The 17,211-nt window shown below is 41.3% G+C and overlaps 1 protein-coding gene across 2 annotated transcripts in view; it reads left to right on the top strand.

The window, feature by feature from the left end:
- The window catches only part of TMPRSS15 (transmembrane serine protease 15), a 780,444-nt gene that overhangs the window by 242,173 nt on the left and 521,060 nt on the right, over nt 1-17,211 (top strand). For both annotated transcript variants that reach the window (XM_073668264.1, XM_073668263.1), the window contains exon 9: nt 4,946-5,086. In XM_073668264.1, coding sequence (XP_073524365.1) covers nt 4,946-5,086 — 141 coding nt within the window. The remainder of the gene's footprint in view (nt 1-4,945; nt 5,087-17,211) is intronic.

Below are 17,211 nucleotides of genomic sequence, written 5' to 3'. Positions count from 1 at the left end.
AGAATAAACAGTCCGGAGGCCATAGGGGTAAACTTCCAAGGCTTTTCTCACATTAAAGATGGCAGAAGGAAGGCGACGCTCTGCTCCCCGTGGAGTCCTGCGATCACCAGGGACGGGGGTCCTACTACCTCCAAGCAAGTCCAGCATGCAATCAGGACCCCGCACCAGAGTGTTCCTGAACTACAGACCGTATCCTCTCCTGTCCGTGCGTGTAGATAGGCCGAGTCTCCCTCTGAGCTCCTCTCAGAGCAAGGGCACAGGTGGCAGCTCTGCTCCTTCCGATACCAGGTGGGAACCTCAGGGCCTACCGGGCTTTCCCGACCAGGACATAGAATAGCAAGGTCGGGTGTCAGGGGCCGGTACCCCTCTTGCAGCCGGACTCCCTCTGAATAAATCAGGTTGGCGAGGACAGGTGGCGTATACCGCTCCGTCTGCATCCTCCCTGGGATCCATTTGCTATGGAGCCACACTCTTAAGTTCCGGGCCTTCTTGGTACTGGTGGACATTCCTGGTCTACAACCTGCCCCTCGACCCAAGGCCAGGGTTCGAGGGCTGTTTTGTCCGACCTCTGCAGGCCCACACAGGATCCACTATCAGGGTGGGAGATCACAGTGCTTGACCGCCCATAGACTTGACTAACAAGAAATAGGCTAAAAAGGACCAAGAACCAAGATGGCTTTTTATGAAATTTAAAGTGTCACTAAATTGGGAGTCCTCCACCCTCACCCACTAACTGGTTCCCCTAACTCTTGGATCCCCAGTCTCCCTGTAACCAGGAAGGCAGCACCTAGTGCATTCTAGTCCCCTCTGGTGGAGAAATATGTTGTTGGATGTAAAGGTTAGGTCCTGACCATCACGCTGTTCTTACCTCAGAGGAGGAACACTACACTCCATTAGAGAAGTGCAGCATCCCTGTGGCGGTCGAACCCTCAGGGGCGCCACATTCCCCCCTGGTGAAACACAGCACGTCCGCGGGCTGCAAAAGAGTAACACCCAGGAAATTTTCTTTTTATATAACCATAAACTATCTTCCCTTTATGGGAGGCACATCTTCTTAAACGTTGCAAATACAATATATTATAAAAAAATACAAAAGTACAAAATTATAAAATTATAAAAGTGCTAGCATTTTCGAGAGACATTTTGTACAGACAGACTGGTTAAGGTGCAAAGACGCAGAGTCAGTTCAGAAGTGCGAGGGACCTGTCCCAAACCCTCAATGTGGGCCCTGGGGTGGCTGCAGGGCATGAAGATCCCGAGTTGGACCTCCAGTAGAGCCACCCTGACAGGTTTTCCTTGTGAGGTCTTGAGGTAGAAATGTCTGCGGTTTTGTATAAAACCAGTTTGGAGCACCTAAAAAGATGCAAACTATATACAAGAAAGGAGTCTGTCTGCTGCCAGTTCGCAGGGACACATGTCTCTAGAAATTGGGGTTAGAAGAAAATCAAAATATAAATGTCAACACATTTGAACTATAAACAAGTTGCAACAGCCGGGGCTGCTTAAACCTCAGGTTCCCTCCTGGGAAAAGGCTCGTTCCTCCCAACGGAGGCTGACTGGTCCCCTGAGGCCGAGCGCAAGGGGGCGTCGCTCCCGGGCACTTTGCGGACATCCAGGGCGTACCACCCCCGCACCCTCTGGTGGCGAGAATAAGTCACTATATCTCCCGGGAAGAGGTTCCGGCCAGGGTGTCCCTTCTTCAGACGCGGCTCGACGTCCCGCCGGCTGACAAACACGTCGTCCTGGTGCTGGGGACTTCTGATGAACCCCCACCCCGCCTCATGGTGGAAGCGGACGACATGCCCTTCCACTCAGAGACTGGAATGGTTGGCCTCCTCCTGACGAGCCCGGGATTTAGCAGCTTTGGCCCGTGCATCGAGGCGCTCGCAGCGGAGCTCCCACTGATGTTGCTCCCAAGCGAGCTGGAGTATTTGCTCGCTGCACCGCTGGCTCCTCCTCTACACTTCAGCCTGGGTCTCCCGGGGGAAGCCCATCAGGTCCCCCCCCCTGGTTGTCCCAGGCCCACTCGTCAACCTCCGGCCAGGTGACTGCTGGTGCAGGTAGCGGTGTCATCAAGGGCTGCTGTGGGTCCTCTGTAAGCGCGGACCAGTCGGCCTTGGAGCCGGTGAACACCTCTGCAGCTTCAGGCGCTTCGGGTTCGAGAGTAGGGCGGCATCGCAGGTCCCCACCTATAGCTGCCGCTTGCAGCTCCGGAGCCAAGACCTGCTCCCAGGTGGCCGTGTGGGGTATGAGATATTCGGCCATGAGGTCCAGGATAGGAGCGGTAGGCTCTGCTGCCGGGGCAGGGGTAGCACACTCACCAGCCGCTGGGCCGCTCACAACCTCTGTCACCGTAGCTCCTTGGGCTTCAACTCCTTGGCGGCGGGCCCGGATACGTAGCAACATCTCTTCCCGCCACGCAGCTGTCGCCGCCTCTTGGGCCTCTCTCTGTCTCTGCATGAGACCCGGGGCTTCCTGTTGGAGAAATTCTAAATCTCCCGCTGTTAACACGCTGCCGCATCGCTCCCTGCCGGGTGAAGGGCCTGAACCGGGTTCAGAAGGATCGTTAGGTTGCGCTCAAGTAGCGTCCATGTCTGCCTCTGAAGATTGCCAACCTCCGACTGCAATGGCCTCACCTTGTTCTTCTTCTTCTTCCTCCACTTTCGGGGCGGTTCCTGGGCGGCATGCTGACAGGCCCGCCTTCGTTCAGCCCATCCGGTTTGACGGGCATTACCCCGCGTACAGTCTCTGATGGAAGGGGCACTCCACATTTTTGGTGCCAAGCAGGAGCCCAGCCCACGATGGGAGGTGTTTGAAGACAGTCTTTTCACAGCATTATGGCACCTGTTCTTCTTGGGCGGGTGCCATTTTAAGTGTAAAACAACAGTTCAAGGTGTAAGGCACACAGTACCCGGTAGCAATGGGTAATTCCTTCCTTTGCTGCGGGCACGCGATCCTGCCGACTACGGCAGGTTTTGTGACGCCTCTTCTCGGAAGCCCTTTGTTTACACTGGGAGATGGGGGACTCGGAGTCGGGTCCTGTGATGGAGAGATAGGGTGCAGCCGTGGCCCGGACCCGACCCTTGCTCAGGGCCGTCACAATTAAAAGGGATGGTGAGGGCTTATCCGGGTTGAGTGGCTGATTCCGACTACGCCACCTGTGGCACCTGGTGAAGGCCACCAGCGCCGCTGCTGTCCGCTGAGGCATGGTGGTATGGCGGCCATAGTTATTACTACTCCCCACAGGTGGAGCAAGGCCTCAGGGCAGAGGGACAGGATGGAGGGGGTTGTAGTAGAGGAGAACGGATGCTGCTTCGCACGGTGTAGCGCAGAATAAACAGTCCGGAGGCCATAGGGGTGAACTTCCAAGGCTTTACTCACATTAGAGATGGCAGAAGGAAGGCGACGCCCTGCTCCCCGCGGAGTCCTGCGGTCACCTGGGACAGGGGTCCAACTACCTCCGAGCAAGTCCAGCATTCAATCAGGACCCCGCACTAGAGTGTTCCTGAACTACAGACTGTATCCTCTCCTGTCCGTGTGTGTAGATAGGCCGCGTCTCCCTCTGAGCTCGTCTCAGAACAAGGGCACTGGTGGCAGCTCCGCTCCTTCCGATACCCAGTGGGAACCTCAGGGCCTACCGGGCTTTCCCGACCAGGACATAGAGTAGCAAGGTCGGGTGTCGGGGGCCGGTACCCCTCTTGCAGCCGGACTCACTCTGAATATATCAGGTTGGCGAGGACAGGTGGCATATACCGCTCTGTCTGCATCCTCCCCGGGATCTATTTGCTATGGAGCCACACTCTTAAGCCTTCTTGGTCTTGGTCCTCGACCGGGTTGAGACATTCCTGGTCTACAACCTGCCCCTCAACCCAAGGCCAGGGTAAGAGGGCTGTGTCTCCGACCTCTGCAGGCCCACACAGGATCCACTATCAGGGTGGGAGATCACAGTGCTTGACCGCCCATAGACTTGACTAACAAGGACTAGGCTAAAAAGGACCAAGAACCAAGATGGCTTTTTATGTTGGATGTAAAGGTTAGGTCCTGACCATCACGCTGTTCTTACCTCAGAGGAGGAACACTACACTCCATTAGATAAGTGCAGCATCCCTGTGGCGGTCGAACCCTCAGGGGTGCCACACATCCACTGGACATTCCTGACAGTGTGCATTGTGCATACTGTGAGGATTCACAAGTCTGAAGTCATATAGTGTGACTTCAAACTCGAGCCCCATTCCTGGACAATCCCTTTAATCAAGCATATTGACCATTTTTAAGTATAGAACTGCAATGTACTTCAATTGTTATTGGTACTTTTGACAAACAGCAAAAGAAGAATTTAAAACTAAGAAGGGTCAAAATATAATCATGAGTCATAGGCTTTTATTTACTTGCAGCTTTTTACTTTTTCATTATTTTTTATATTTTAACTTGAACTGCTTCCGCTCTTCAAAATATATTTTTCAAATGTACCAAATCAATTCAGATGTGCTAACAAATGAACCCTTGTATTCCCTTAGTACAATGTGTCAATATGTTCCATTTTCTTCATTTTCATAAATAACACAAGGTATTTTTGCAAAACAGAAAACAAAAAAAAAAATGTCTAAAACCATCACTACCTGCATGTTTCATCTTACATACAGTATGCGTCTTCATTGTAATGTTAATAAAGCTATTCACTTGCCTTGGTGAATAAGATAAGGCTCTAGAGAAAAGTGGTAGATTTTTATTTTTAACTGCAGTATAAAAATAATACTTAGTTCAGTCATTTGCTGTATGTGCAACTGGTTATTTTTCTGGAAAATATGAAAAAAGTTGTTAATGAGTAATTAATCAGATTTTCAATTATCTTTAATCATGAAACAACGGTAGCTCTATTATTACATAGCAAGCGTATATTTTAAAACATGGTATTATTAAAGGTTATTCTATACTATATTTACAGCATCATTATGGGGAACGAATCCAGGAAATTTTAGAATTTTTTCAAATCAAGCCACTGTTGAATTTATGAGTGATTCTGTATCCAGTGGTCTCAGTGGTTTTGAAGGCATGTATTCTGTGTTCACCATCGGTAGTGTGACAAGTAAGTATTACCATGACCCAATGTATGGCGTAACAAATGTATTTAAATAATGATATTTATTAGCAGATTGGAGCCATTGCTCATGCAACTCACTTGTAAAGTTCTCGTACTGTGAGGTCTTGGCAAACTGATGTCATAGTACTGCAGGTTGCATAAAGAAATTCCATAGGACTTCAGAAGGACCCATTGAAAATATCTGCATTTATGATACAGCCACATGCCATTATTGTGATATTACATGTACTATATTAAAAGCAGTTTTCTCATTTCAGATATGAAGACATTTATGGTATAACCACTTCTAGTACCCCATGTTCACAACATAGGACTCCCAACTAGTGATTTTCTGTTAACCCTTTCGGCAAACATGCTCGGGCGAACACCGAGTATCTTCAGCGTGCTCGGGTGTTATGTTTCAGTCTCTCCGTGTCCATGATTTGCGACTGTTTGACAGTTTTAATACATGTGAGGAATGTCTGTTTCTTAGGCATTCCTCACATGTGTTAAAGCTGTCAAACAGTCGCAAATCATGGACACAGAGATACTAAAACCTAACACCCGAGCACGCTGAAGATACTCGGTGTTCGCCCGAGCATGCTCGCCAAAAAGGTTAACAGAACATACTCACTCATCACTACTCCCAACTCCTTCTTAGCCTTGAGAAATGACTATGTAAGTGCACAGATTTCTTTATACACTTCATAAAGGAGTTACAGGAGCTAAAGGGTCTGTCAGCACAGTATGACTTTCAAACCAAGTACAGGCACTCGGTGCACCTTTGCTGTAGCCAAACATTTATAAACACCTTCCCACCTGCTTGGTTTTCATCTATCTCCACCCTCCTCTGGCTCAATGAAACCAGAACTGTCAAAGAGAGATGAGGTGGATAGAGAAGGAAAACAAGCAGGTGGGGGAGTGCACTTACATGTTTGGCCATGCCATGATGCACCGAGCACCTGTACTTGGTTTGAATAGTCATTCTGTGCTAAAAGAGTCCCTTTAAATGAGTCTCATGGTTATATTTTATGACTCCAATATAACAGAAAGTTAGAGATGAGCGGATTAGGCAAAATTCAAATTTCCCTGTTCATGCAGATTTTCCAAAAAAATTCGATTCACAGATAAGTTATTCTTCATGAAGTTATAGTCACTTATTATGCTCTGGGATATGAAAGTAAATTACATGTTTCTAAACCGTAAAGGGCCAATAAAAGGATAAAAAACAAAAATGATTGCAAGAATAGCTTTTGCTCCTTCGGCATCTCCCTTCCATCTTTAATCAATTGGAATAATGTCAGTAGACTTGTACTACTTTAAGTTGTATTTCACATTCCCAAGTACAACCAATCTATCAAGGTGACTCCCTCCAGTGAAAACTTGTGTGTTACATATCAAATGTACTCTAAAACTGGAAGTGAATATTATATGGGTTGTCCCATCCGTATCTATAGCATAGGGGTGGGACACCCACTGATATTGAGAACAGACGATTTGAATGGATCATTAGCAAAACACACAGAAGCAAATGCTTTCTGACAGTCTTCAAAGTCTACATTTGATGACAATGGCCAACTAGAGTAATTGGTTGTTCCTGTTACTGTTATAGACTGAATGGAGTAGCTGCGCACATGTTTGACCACCAATCCACACAGACACGGGACTCCTGTTCTCTTGTCTAGTGGGAGCCTCAGCAATGTAACTTCAGCAACTTTTTTCAATTCTTTGAATAGGTGATATGTCAATCTTGTGAAAAGTGCTTTAATTTCCTAGAGGTACAGTAAATCAACGGTATCTCTTCTGCCAGAAGCAGGATACATTTACTAGTAATTTGTCATACACTGTTTATTCTTCACATTTGGAAGCTGCATATGATTTTTCATATTTTTTTCTTTGACAGCTGGGTTTCCTAGCAAATGAAAAATTAAAACTGCTCTCTCATTACAAGTTTGCATCTCTTTAAAAATGTCTTTATAACCATTAGTTCAAAGTTAATTGTCATGTCGAATATGTTGAAGTGGTAGAATGATAGACAGTATTGAATCCAGAGCCAGCATCCGACAATTTTCAGATATGAACCTGTTGTTCTGGCATTTACAACTCCTATTTCTAAATTAAACTTGCTTTCTGCTCTGTGTTAAATTACTAAGCACAAGAAAGCAAAAAACAAAATCACATATTCAGCATGTTTTATTTTTGCCTCTTCTTCACACTAAAGATTAGAAAATGGTAGGAAAAATATATAGTTTAGTAATTTTTAGGTTGCAAGAAGACACAATTCAATTGAGTTCAACCTGTAACTTAACATAATGGTCCACAGGAAATTCTACTTCAGCTATGTCCTTCTTAGACACGCAGCCCAAAATCGTACCCAGTATTGTAAGTGTGGTCGCTCTAGTGACTTGTATAGAGGCAAAACGATGTTCTCGTCATGAGTATCTATGCCTTTTTTAATGAATCCCATGATGTGCCAGCTGCCTGGCACTGGTCACTAAAGTTGAGTTTGCTGTCTACCAATACACCCAAGTCATTTTCTTTGTCATTTTTCTTTATCCAGGGAAATGCAAGCATACGATCTTACATTTATCAACATTAAACTTTAATTTCCATATCTGAGCACAAGCTTTCATCTTACATAAATCCCTCTGTAATATTAAATTATCCTCATCTGTGTGGATTACCTTGAAGAATTTAGTATCATATGCAAATATTGCAATTCTAATATGTATGCCCTCATCAAAGTAATTAATAAATAAATATATTAAACAGAAGAAGGCCCAATACAGACCCCAGTGGAACACAAATGTCAAATGTGACCCAATCAGAGTGTGTTTCATTATTAACCAACCTCTATTTCTTATCACTGAGTCAGTTATTAACAATTACACTAATTTTCCCCTAGTCCCATTGTTCTCAATTTATGTCTCAACCTTGTATGCGGTACTGAGTCAGATATCTTTGAAAAATCCAGATAGAGGACATCCAACTTACCCTGATCCAGTCTGGACCTTACCTCCTCACATAATCTGATCATGTTAACTTGACAGGACTGATCCCTCATAAATCCATGTTGATCTTGGGTTATGAGGTTATTTTCATTGAGAAACTCCAGAGTATGAAACCTTCAAAGATTTTACAATAAAGATCTCTAGTTTTCAGGCTCAGTTTTTGACCCCTTTTTGAATATTGACACCAATGGCAATATTATGTTATCATTAAGCACATAATCTTTCATTGGATATCCCAAAATGTGAATGCTATAGAAAAATGGTGTTTCATAAATTGACCTTTCCCTCATCCTCTTCCGCCATTTCACCCAGATTAATTTTGAAGAGCCAGCACTATTATTTTTGAGTTTCTTACTGTCTACGTTGTTGAAGAATATTTTTGGATTATTTTTACTTTTTTTTTTGGCAATTAGTCTCTCTGTCTCAATGTTTGCTGCCTTGATTTTCATATTATACAATTTATTTTTTCTCTATTATTTTTTAATGTTTAATTACTACCCTCTTGCTTTAATTCCTTAAACTATTATTGCCATTTATTTTATCCTTTTCAGCTCTATTTAGTCATATTGCTTTTCTCCTATTTTTAATTTGTTTATTCCCATAGAATATATATTGTGTGCAGGACCTATTCAGGATGCCTATTAAAGTCTCCTATTTTCTTTGAGTTCCTTAATTTTCGAGTGGATTGTCTCAGTTCATGGGCATTATGATAATCACTTAGCAGGTGGAAAGTCACTGTCATGAAGTTTAGTGTTTTTGTAGTCCCTCTAAAAAACATCTTATTATAAAGGATAAAGAAAAGCAATTCTGGAAGTGACCACCAACCAGTATATGTGATAATTTCTGCCTTATTGGTCAAAATTAAGTTTAGCAGTCCCCTTCCTTGCTAATTGGGACATTCACCAGTTGTGAGAGATAATGGTGTACCATTATTGTTGGTCTCCTTTGCTGGACTTACAGGTGTATAGGCTTCTGCTCCCCGGTTTATATCAGGGTAGTTGAAGCCACCATTAATAATGACGTCTCACTGATTTGCAGCCTCATCTATTTGCTTTATGAGAATATTTTCTGCTGCTTCTATTATATTGAAAGACTGACAACAGACCCCTTTCAGTATTTTATAGAGTTTATCAAAAAGATTCCGAGAACTTTGGTCCAGCAGGCACGTTGGATGTTCATGCCTACTGGACCAGGGCTTTCGAACCTATCTGTCGGCATCCCTGGTGCCTTTTTTATTATTAGAGCACTACTCTAGCATTTTTCCCTGCTCCTAGCAATATACTTACCAGACGCTGTCTTCTGCTTCTTTTAGCATCTCTGTGGTCCTGTGCCATCATCTTGTGACTTCAGTTTTTAACTGAATGGAAGTCAGAAGCAATGGTCACAAGCTCACAGTATAAGTCTTTGGGAGCCTCGTTTTGTCTCTCATTGACTTACACTGAGTAGTGACCTTGTGTGTGCCCAGCAAACACTGAAGAGATCTTGCAGGTCACAAACTGCAGAAGACCAACTGGAGATACGCTAATAACAGATGAAGAGGGCAGCTGTGAATATAATTTTAGGGGCAGGAAACTTACATTAGTGCCACCACTCCAAAGCTGAAATAAAAAAAAAATGCTGGAGTGGTGCTTGAAAAGGACCAGAGTAACATCATGTTGCAATTATGACATCGCGCTCAACCTACTAATCTTAAAAGGCACTGGTGACGACGACAGATGGGAGGAGATTTGCAGGATGTTGGACTCAGACTGCTGTTGTGGCCACTCAAGCATGATCCTATGAATCTTTTTGGTCAACTTTAGTATTTTATTATTATTATTCTCTCCCCTTATTTCCATCCACAGGGACTTTTAATTTTCATTTGGTTCGCTTATATTATAACACAGTATAAGTTTAATTTTTAACATTTAAACCACCCCCTCCCACTTTCTTATTTGTACGGTTATTCCTGAGTAGACTAATACCCTTTAAATTAACAGCCCAGTCGTAGCTCTCCTCCAGCCATGTCTCCGTTATCTCCAGTTTATTATTATTGTCTTTCAACATTATTTTTAATTAATTTTTGTTAGTAAGGCCCCTTGCATTGGTTTAATTTACATGCACTATATGTACTTTTCTGTATCTCTATTCTTCCTCACTATATTAACTTTTCAAACTCCTCTCCCCTTTCAAAGCCACTATCTACAATATCTTTCATTATTGCACAGCAATTTTCCTCCCACCTAGTCCCTAGTTTAAACACCCCTCCAATCTTCTAGCCTTTCTTCCCCACTGCACAGCTGCATCCTCACAATTGAATTGCAGCCAATCCCTACCATAGAACCAGTAGTCAACAGAAAAGTAGTTCCAGTTCCCCTGAAATACAAAACCCTGCTTCCTAAGTCCATTTTGGAGCCACATTTTCACCTCCCTAATCTCCTTTCAAGGACTTTTCACCTTCTGTACCTCATACTTTGTCAGTTATGCTAATGTGCATCATATATTTTTTTTCAATTTAGTGAAAAATGGTCAATATTTTTCAAAGATTGTTAATTTATCATGGCAAAAATTATACGGAATGAACAATTAGGCACAAATATACTTTTAGAGACTTTTTATTTTTAGAGACTGGTTCTTTTTACCACTTTGTTTCTGTTAGACTTTTACAGTGAAAAAGTTTATTTCCCAATTTTTTTTGCTTATTTTCACCTAAATAATACCAAATGTTTTTGGATCTATGAAATAGCCCTGCATCCCCTAAACAAAAAGATTAGAGTAAATAATAAGAAAAAAAAATTCAAAAATTTCAGACTGTCTGAAGTTAAAAAGAAAAGGATTGAATTGGACAAAGGAGTGGCAATAACCTCTAGGTCACAATTTAAAAGGGTTTCTTGGTGAAAACATTAATCATGACTGTATTACTGATCTTGTTAGGAAAATGAAGGAGTTATGGAGCTCTGTGAATGCCGCCATGTTTAGAAATGAAATTTTGGCTGGGCAATCATTGCCAGGCAAAAGCATTATAGAGAGACCCACGGTCTTCTCATTTTTCCGCTAAATGGAGGTCCCACGAGTTGGAATTCTACCAATTACACATTTATAATCCTATAATCTATGTATGTTCTCAAAAAATCCCTACTGAAAAGGTGGCAACTAGTAGAAAATTATTTTCTTTCCTCCTGAGAGTAGTCATCTTTCAAGTCATAGGAGCGGCACAACAAATTATTGCAGTCATCACTCACAGCACTGAACATTATACTGTGGCTGTAAGCATACCCTGACACTTTGATTGACTATACAGCCAGCTGTCAAAGTCCCGGAGTGTGCTTACAATGACTGTAACCACTCCCTGCCCGTCCCATATGACTGAAAGTTGGCAGCTCACTGGATGAAAAAAGTTCATTTTCTCCCAGTAGCCACACATTCAGCAAGGCAGCCGGGCAGCATTGTAACACTTTTTAACTGTAGATTAACTCTATACCTATAGGTGAATAGAGTCATTTTCTAATATGATAGGATCCATTTAAAGCCAATATCCCTGTCTCTTCAGTTCCCACACAGATTTAAAGAAGCCCTCCCATCAATATTTTTATCCTCTTAATATATTTCAATCATTATATTATATAGCACTGTGCACTTACAATTGCTCTTGTTGTCTTTCTACCCAGCTAATACTTCTCTTTTCCATTGGGCCTATGAAATCACGTGATTAGAAATTGACTAGCTGGATCCTTCTAAGTTCTATGCAGAAACAGGAGGACTCTTTTCCCTGAAAAGTCCCTGGCAGGGGGAGGAGGGAGCAGCTGGGCCCAGAGTTGAAGAGGGAAATGATAAATGCAGGGAGAAGAGACTCTCTGTTTATACATAGAGCAGAGAAAAGAGAATAATTAACTGGGTAGAAAGGAAAAAAGAGCAATTGTAAATACACTTCTCTATATAATATGATGACTGCAATGTATTAAGAGGATAAAATATTTGATGGGACTAGTGCTTCTTTAAATGCATATTCCATGCACTTCAAAATGGCAAATTGACCAAGAAGGGCATTCTACAATCTCCCTCTCAAAAACTGGTCAAAGACCTTTATTCCATTGGTGCAGTGATAGATGTGTTCTAGGTTCCGGGGGATGTTAACAAGCGACTCTACTTTGGCCAGGACATTTAGTCAAAGATATAGAGCATTATAATATTTGCCTGAGTTGAAGAAAGTCTGACAAAAAAAAATACAAATCTGAATTTTTAAAAATATATATTTTATTTAATATTCCTGAGCTTGTATCGTGCATCATAGGCTGATCATTAGAACATTTTCACATTATTCTATCGTGCGAGCCTGATTATAATTCCACTTTAACATTAAAGTACAAAAGGGCGAGCGTAAATGGAAACCAATTCTCTCCCAGGCTGTGGCCGTAACACAATTTTATGACTGTGAAAGCTGATTATCCTTTGATATTCAATTCATATACATTGCAAATTGAGAACAGCATTTTCGGCCAGCATCCATCCTTGCAGCAGCAACATTTTAAGTGCTTACAAGGCAAAACTTTATAGTCGCAGTTGAGATTTATCAAAAGTCACTTAAATTGGAGTTATGGCCTATAGTTTTTTTTTTCTTTTATTTATGTTTATTTAAAATTGCTCAAGTCTTGACTTTGCTGAGATGATATTACGCTGCCTTATGATTCAGTGTGATAAAACTATATTGTGGAGTTAATAGAAATTCAAGTTTCAACCTTTTTTATATAGTGGGGCACTAAAGTTGGTATTGGTATACCATCAGTTATCCTCTTTATGGCTCCTAAAGTGCTTTTAAAACAAATACAGCACTATAGATTTATTCCAAGGAATAGCATTACCGGTGAAATATACGCGCTACCGTGAAAGCTTAAAATAAACACAATTCTGCAGAGAGCAAATTTTTACTCCCAATAGTAACTATTTCTTACTCCATTTTATTAGGTATTGTATTGTTAGATATACGTGTATATTTACTGCTCGGTACTTTTAATGCGTCCTAGTTAAAGAGTGATGTCTTAGTCAAGCATGAATTGTCATTACAACAATGGAATGTGTCACAAAATCCCTCCGTAGGCTTTAATCATAGATGCAAATAAAAGCGCGGTGTTTTCAGTGTGGCTTTTAAAGAAAGTAATTTAGACATTGATTACTTTGTAAAGTTTTGTGAAAGACTTTGTTCATGCAGAAAAAGAGTTAGAAGAAGGAAGAAGTTGGGTGAACTTTTTGTTGACTCTATACATAATGTACCTGACCTACATTAATAAGCAATTTGAAAACTGCCTTAAATGGTCCCAAAAAAGATGTGTGCCAAATTTGCTCACAAGAGAGCAAATTTTATTATAATTTGCCATATTTGAAAAAGTGATGAGAAAAAGGTTTTGTGTCCATGATCAGGAATAGCAGCATTTTGAACACAGCATATTTTCGCTGCGTCCAAAATGCTGCATTGTACAGTACAAGAACAGTGGATGGCATTAATAGAAATTCCATGCCCACTGTGCTTCTTTATTACGCTGCGTAAACTCACCTGCAGTAAATTTTTTCTTACAGAAATGCTCAGTCTTCTATGTTGAATTTTCCAATACACTAACATTAGATACGGTAAATCACAGTTAAAAAAAGGACATGCAATGTAAAGTGCATTTACGCAGCACAAAAGTACTCAAAAGACGCATCTATATTATAAATAAATAAATCATTTTAAAAAAGCAAAGTGGGGTCCCCCTTATTTTTGATAACCAGCCGAGGTAAAATAAACAGCTGCGGGCTTATATTATCAGGCTGTAAAGGTTTATGGTTATTTGCCCCCTCCCAGCATAACAATACAAGCCAATTCAGGCACTTTGGCTGGCTCTTCCCGATTGCCCTAGTGCAGTGGCAATATTTTTGGGGGTTGATGTCAGTTTTGTAGTGTCAGCTGGCATCAGGTCCAGGGGATAGTAATGGAGAGGTGTCTATCAAACACCCCCATTACTAACCATGTAATAATAAAAAAAACACACACATACAGAAAACGAAGTTTATTTTAAAAAATACACCCTCACAACTTGTTCACCAATTTATTAATAAGAAAAAAAAACATAAAGATCTGACATAATCCATTGAATGAGAATTACTCGAAAAATGAGAACCTGAAAGACATAAAAAGAGAGAGTTAAAGAAAGAAATAAAAACAGAAAAGACAGTCCCCCATTCACTAATTTATTATTAAAAAATAATCCCTGCAGTTCTGACGTAATCCATGGCGATCCAATAATGTCCAGCAATTCTGTATTGCAACCTATGGAGCGTCATTCTGAGAATGATGCTTCATAGGTCACTCCAGGTCATGTCTGGATAGATAGATAGATATGAGATAAATAGATAGATAGATAGATAGATAGATAGATAGATAGATAGATAGATAGATATGGGATAGGTATTTGTAAGTTTAATTCGTGCCTTGCGTACTTGTTTTAACCTAGTAAATAAATAATTAAAAAAAAATGACATGGGATCCTCCCTAGTTTTGACACCCAGCCCAGGTAAAGCAGACAGCAGCGGGCTTATATTATCAGGCTAGGAAAGTCCATGGTTATTTTGCCCTTCACAGCCTAAAAATACAAACCTGCAGCTGCCCCAGGTTTGTATTTTTAGGCTGTGAAGGGCAAAATAACCATGGACTTTCCCAGCCTGATAATATAAGCCCACAGCTGTCAGTTTTACATGGGCTGGGTATCAAAAATAGGGAGGACCCCACGTCATTTTTTTAAATGATTTATTAGGTTAATACAAGTCCACAAGGCACTAATAAATCTCACAAATATCTATCCCATATGTAATTATCTAGCTATCTATGTATTTTCTATCAATCTATCTATACTTTACAAAAACCCATTAATTTTTGCCACATACAAAAACGCTTAAAAATGCAAGTGAGCGGAGCTGAGGCAATAATGCTGAAATTCACCTGATTATGTGTATATACTCTCAAGGTTCCAAATTTTATTAATAAGGAAGTCAGAAAAAGGTGTAAATAGAGTTAGGGCAAATAGTAAATGTAGTCTGTTTTATTAGGGATCTATCTTTAATGGGAACCTGAAGGAGATAGATAGAGAAGGAGAAGAAGAGCAGAATGATATACAGGTTTGTTGAAAAAGGTTTAGTATAACTTGTAATCTATTAATTGAAATCCCTGGTGTTTGTATACAGATTAGACAAGTGGGGGGTCCAACAAAGTGATTGACATCAGCCGGCAAAACTGTCAATCATTAAATAGGACCACCCACTGGACTCTTTTGCATACAAACACAGGGGATATCAATGAATAAAATGTAAGGTGTACTGAAGTTTTACCCACAAAAATGTACATCAGTTTTATCAGCTCCTCTTGCTCTTTACCATCCTGCCTGCAGATACTATTTTCAACATGACAGGTTCCCTTTAACCCCTTGCCAATTTCATTTTTTTCTTGGTTTTCGTTTCTTCCTTCCCCTTTTCCAAGAGCAATAACTTTTTTATTTGTTCTGTCCGCATGGATGTACGAGGGCTTATTTTTCGCGGGACGAGTTGTACATTTGAATGACACAATTCATTTTACCACATAGTGAATTGGAAAACTGGAAAAAAATTCCAAGGGCAGTGAAATTGCAAAAATATATGCAAGTCCAATTTTGTTTTTTTGAGAATTGTTTTTACAGCATATCATAGAATCATAGAATCATAGAATGGTAGAGTTGGAAGGGACCTCCTGGGTCATCTGGTCCAACCCCCTGCTCAAAGCAGGATTCACTAGATCATCTCAAACAGATGTCTGTCCAGCCTCTGTTTGAAGACGTCCATTGAAGGGGAACTCACCACCTCTCGTGGCAGCCTGTTCCACTCATTAATCACCCTAACTGTCAAAAAGTTTTTTCTAATATCTAATCTGTGTCTCCTCCCATTTAGTTTCATCCCATTGCTTCTAGTCTTTCCTTGTGCAAATGAGAATAAAGATGATCCTTCTACAATGTGACAGCCCTTGACATATTTGTAGACAGCTATTAAGTCTCCTCTCAGTCTTCTTTTTTGCAAGCTAAACATTCCCAAATCCTGCAACCGTTCCTCATAGGACATGGTTTGCAGACCAGTCACCATTCTGGTCGCTCTTCTCTGAACTTGCTCCAGTTTGTCTATGTCTTTTTTAAAATGTGGTGCCCAAAACTGTACACAGTATTCCAGATGAGGTCTGACCAAAGAGGAGTAAAGACCGATAATGACTTCACGTGATCTAGACTGTATGCTTCTGTTAATACATCCCAGAATTGTATTTGCCTTTTTTGCTGCTGCATCACACTGTTGACTCATGTTCAGTCTATGATCTATTAGTATACCTAAGTCTTTTTCACATGTACTGTTGCTTAGCTCTATTCCTCCCATTCTGTATATGCTTTTTTAATTTTTATTGCCCAGATGTAGTACTTTGCATTTTTCCCTGTTAAAAACCATTCTGTTGGTTGCTGCCCACTGCTCCAGTTTATTTAGGTCTTTTTGAATCCTCTCTCTCTCTTCTCTAGTATTAGCTATCCCTCCTAGCTTTGTGTCATCAGCAAATTTAATCAGTTTACCCTCAATTCCTTCATCTAAATCATTGATAAAGATGTTGAACAATACAGGTCCCAGGACGGAGCCCTGTGGTACCCCACTTGAGACATTCATCCAGCTGGATGTGAAGCCATTTACAACCACCCTTTGAGTCCGATCACTAAGCCAGTTATGAATCCACCTAACAGTTGCCTGGCCCATTGCATACTTGGTCATTTTTTCAATAAGGATGGTGTGAGATACTTTGTCAAAAGCTTTGCTGAAGTCAAGATATACTATATCTACAGCATTTCCCTGATCCACCCAGTCAGTGATTCTGTCATAGAAGGAAATTAAGTTAGTCTGACATGACTTGTTAGTTACAAACCCATGCTGACTCTGGTTAATCACTTCATTCTTATCCATGTACTTACATACATGTTGTTTAATAATTTGTTCAAAGATCTTTCCTGGTATAGAAGTCAGACTCACCGGCCTGTCGTTCCCTGGGTCCACCTTCTTCCCCTTTTTGAAGATAGGAACAACATTTGCTCTTCTCCAGTCTTCTGGGACTTCTCC

This window comes from Phyllobates terribilis, unplaced genomic scaffold, assembly GCF_046119375.1.
Source record: "Phyllobates terribilis strain yellow unplaced genomic scaffold, ASM4611937v1 Scaffold_2__4_contigs__length_985480577, whole genome shotgun sequence".
Classification (NCBI taxonomy): Eukaryota; Metazoa; Chordata; class Amphibia; order Anura; family Dendrobatidae; genus Phyllobates; species Phyllobates terribilis.
Note: the sequence above shows the minus strand (reverse complement) of the source record. Positions and strands in the feature narration are given on the sequence as shown.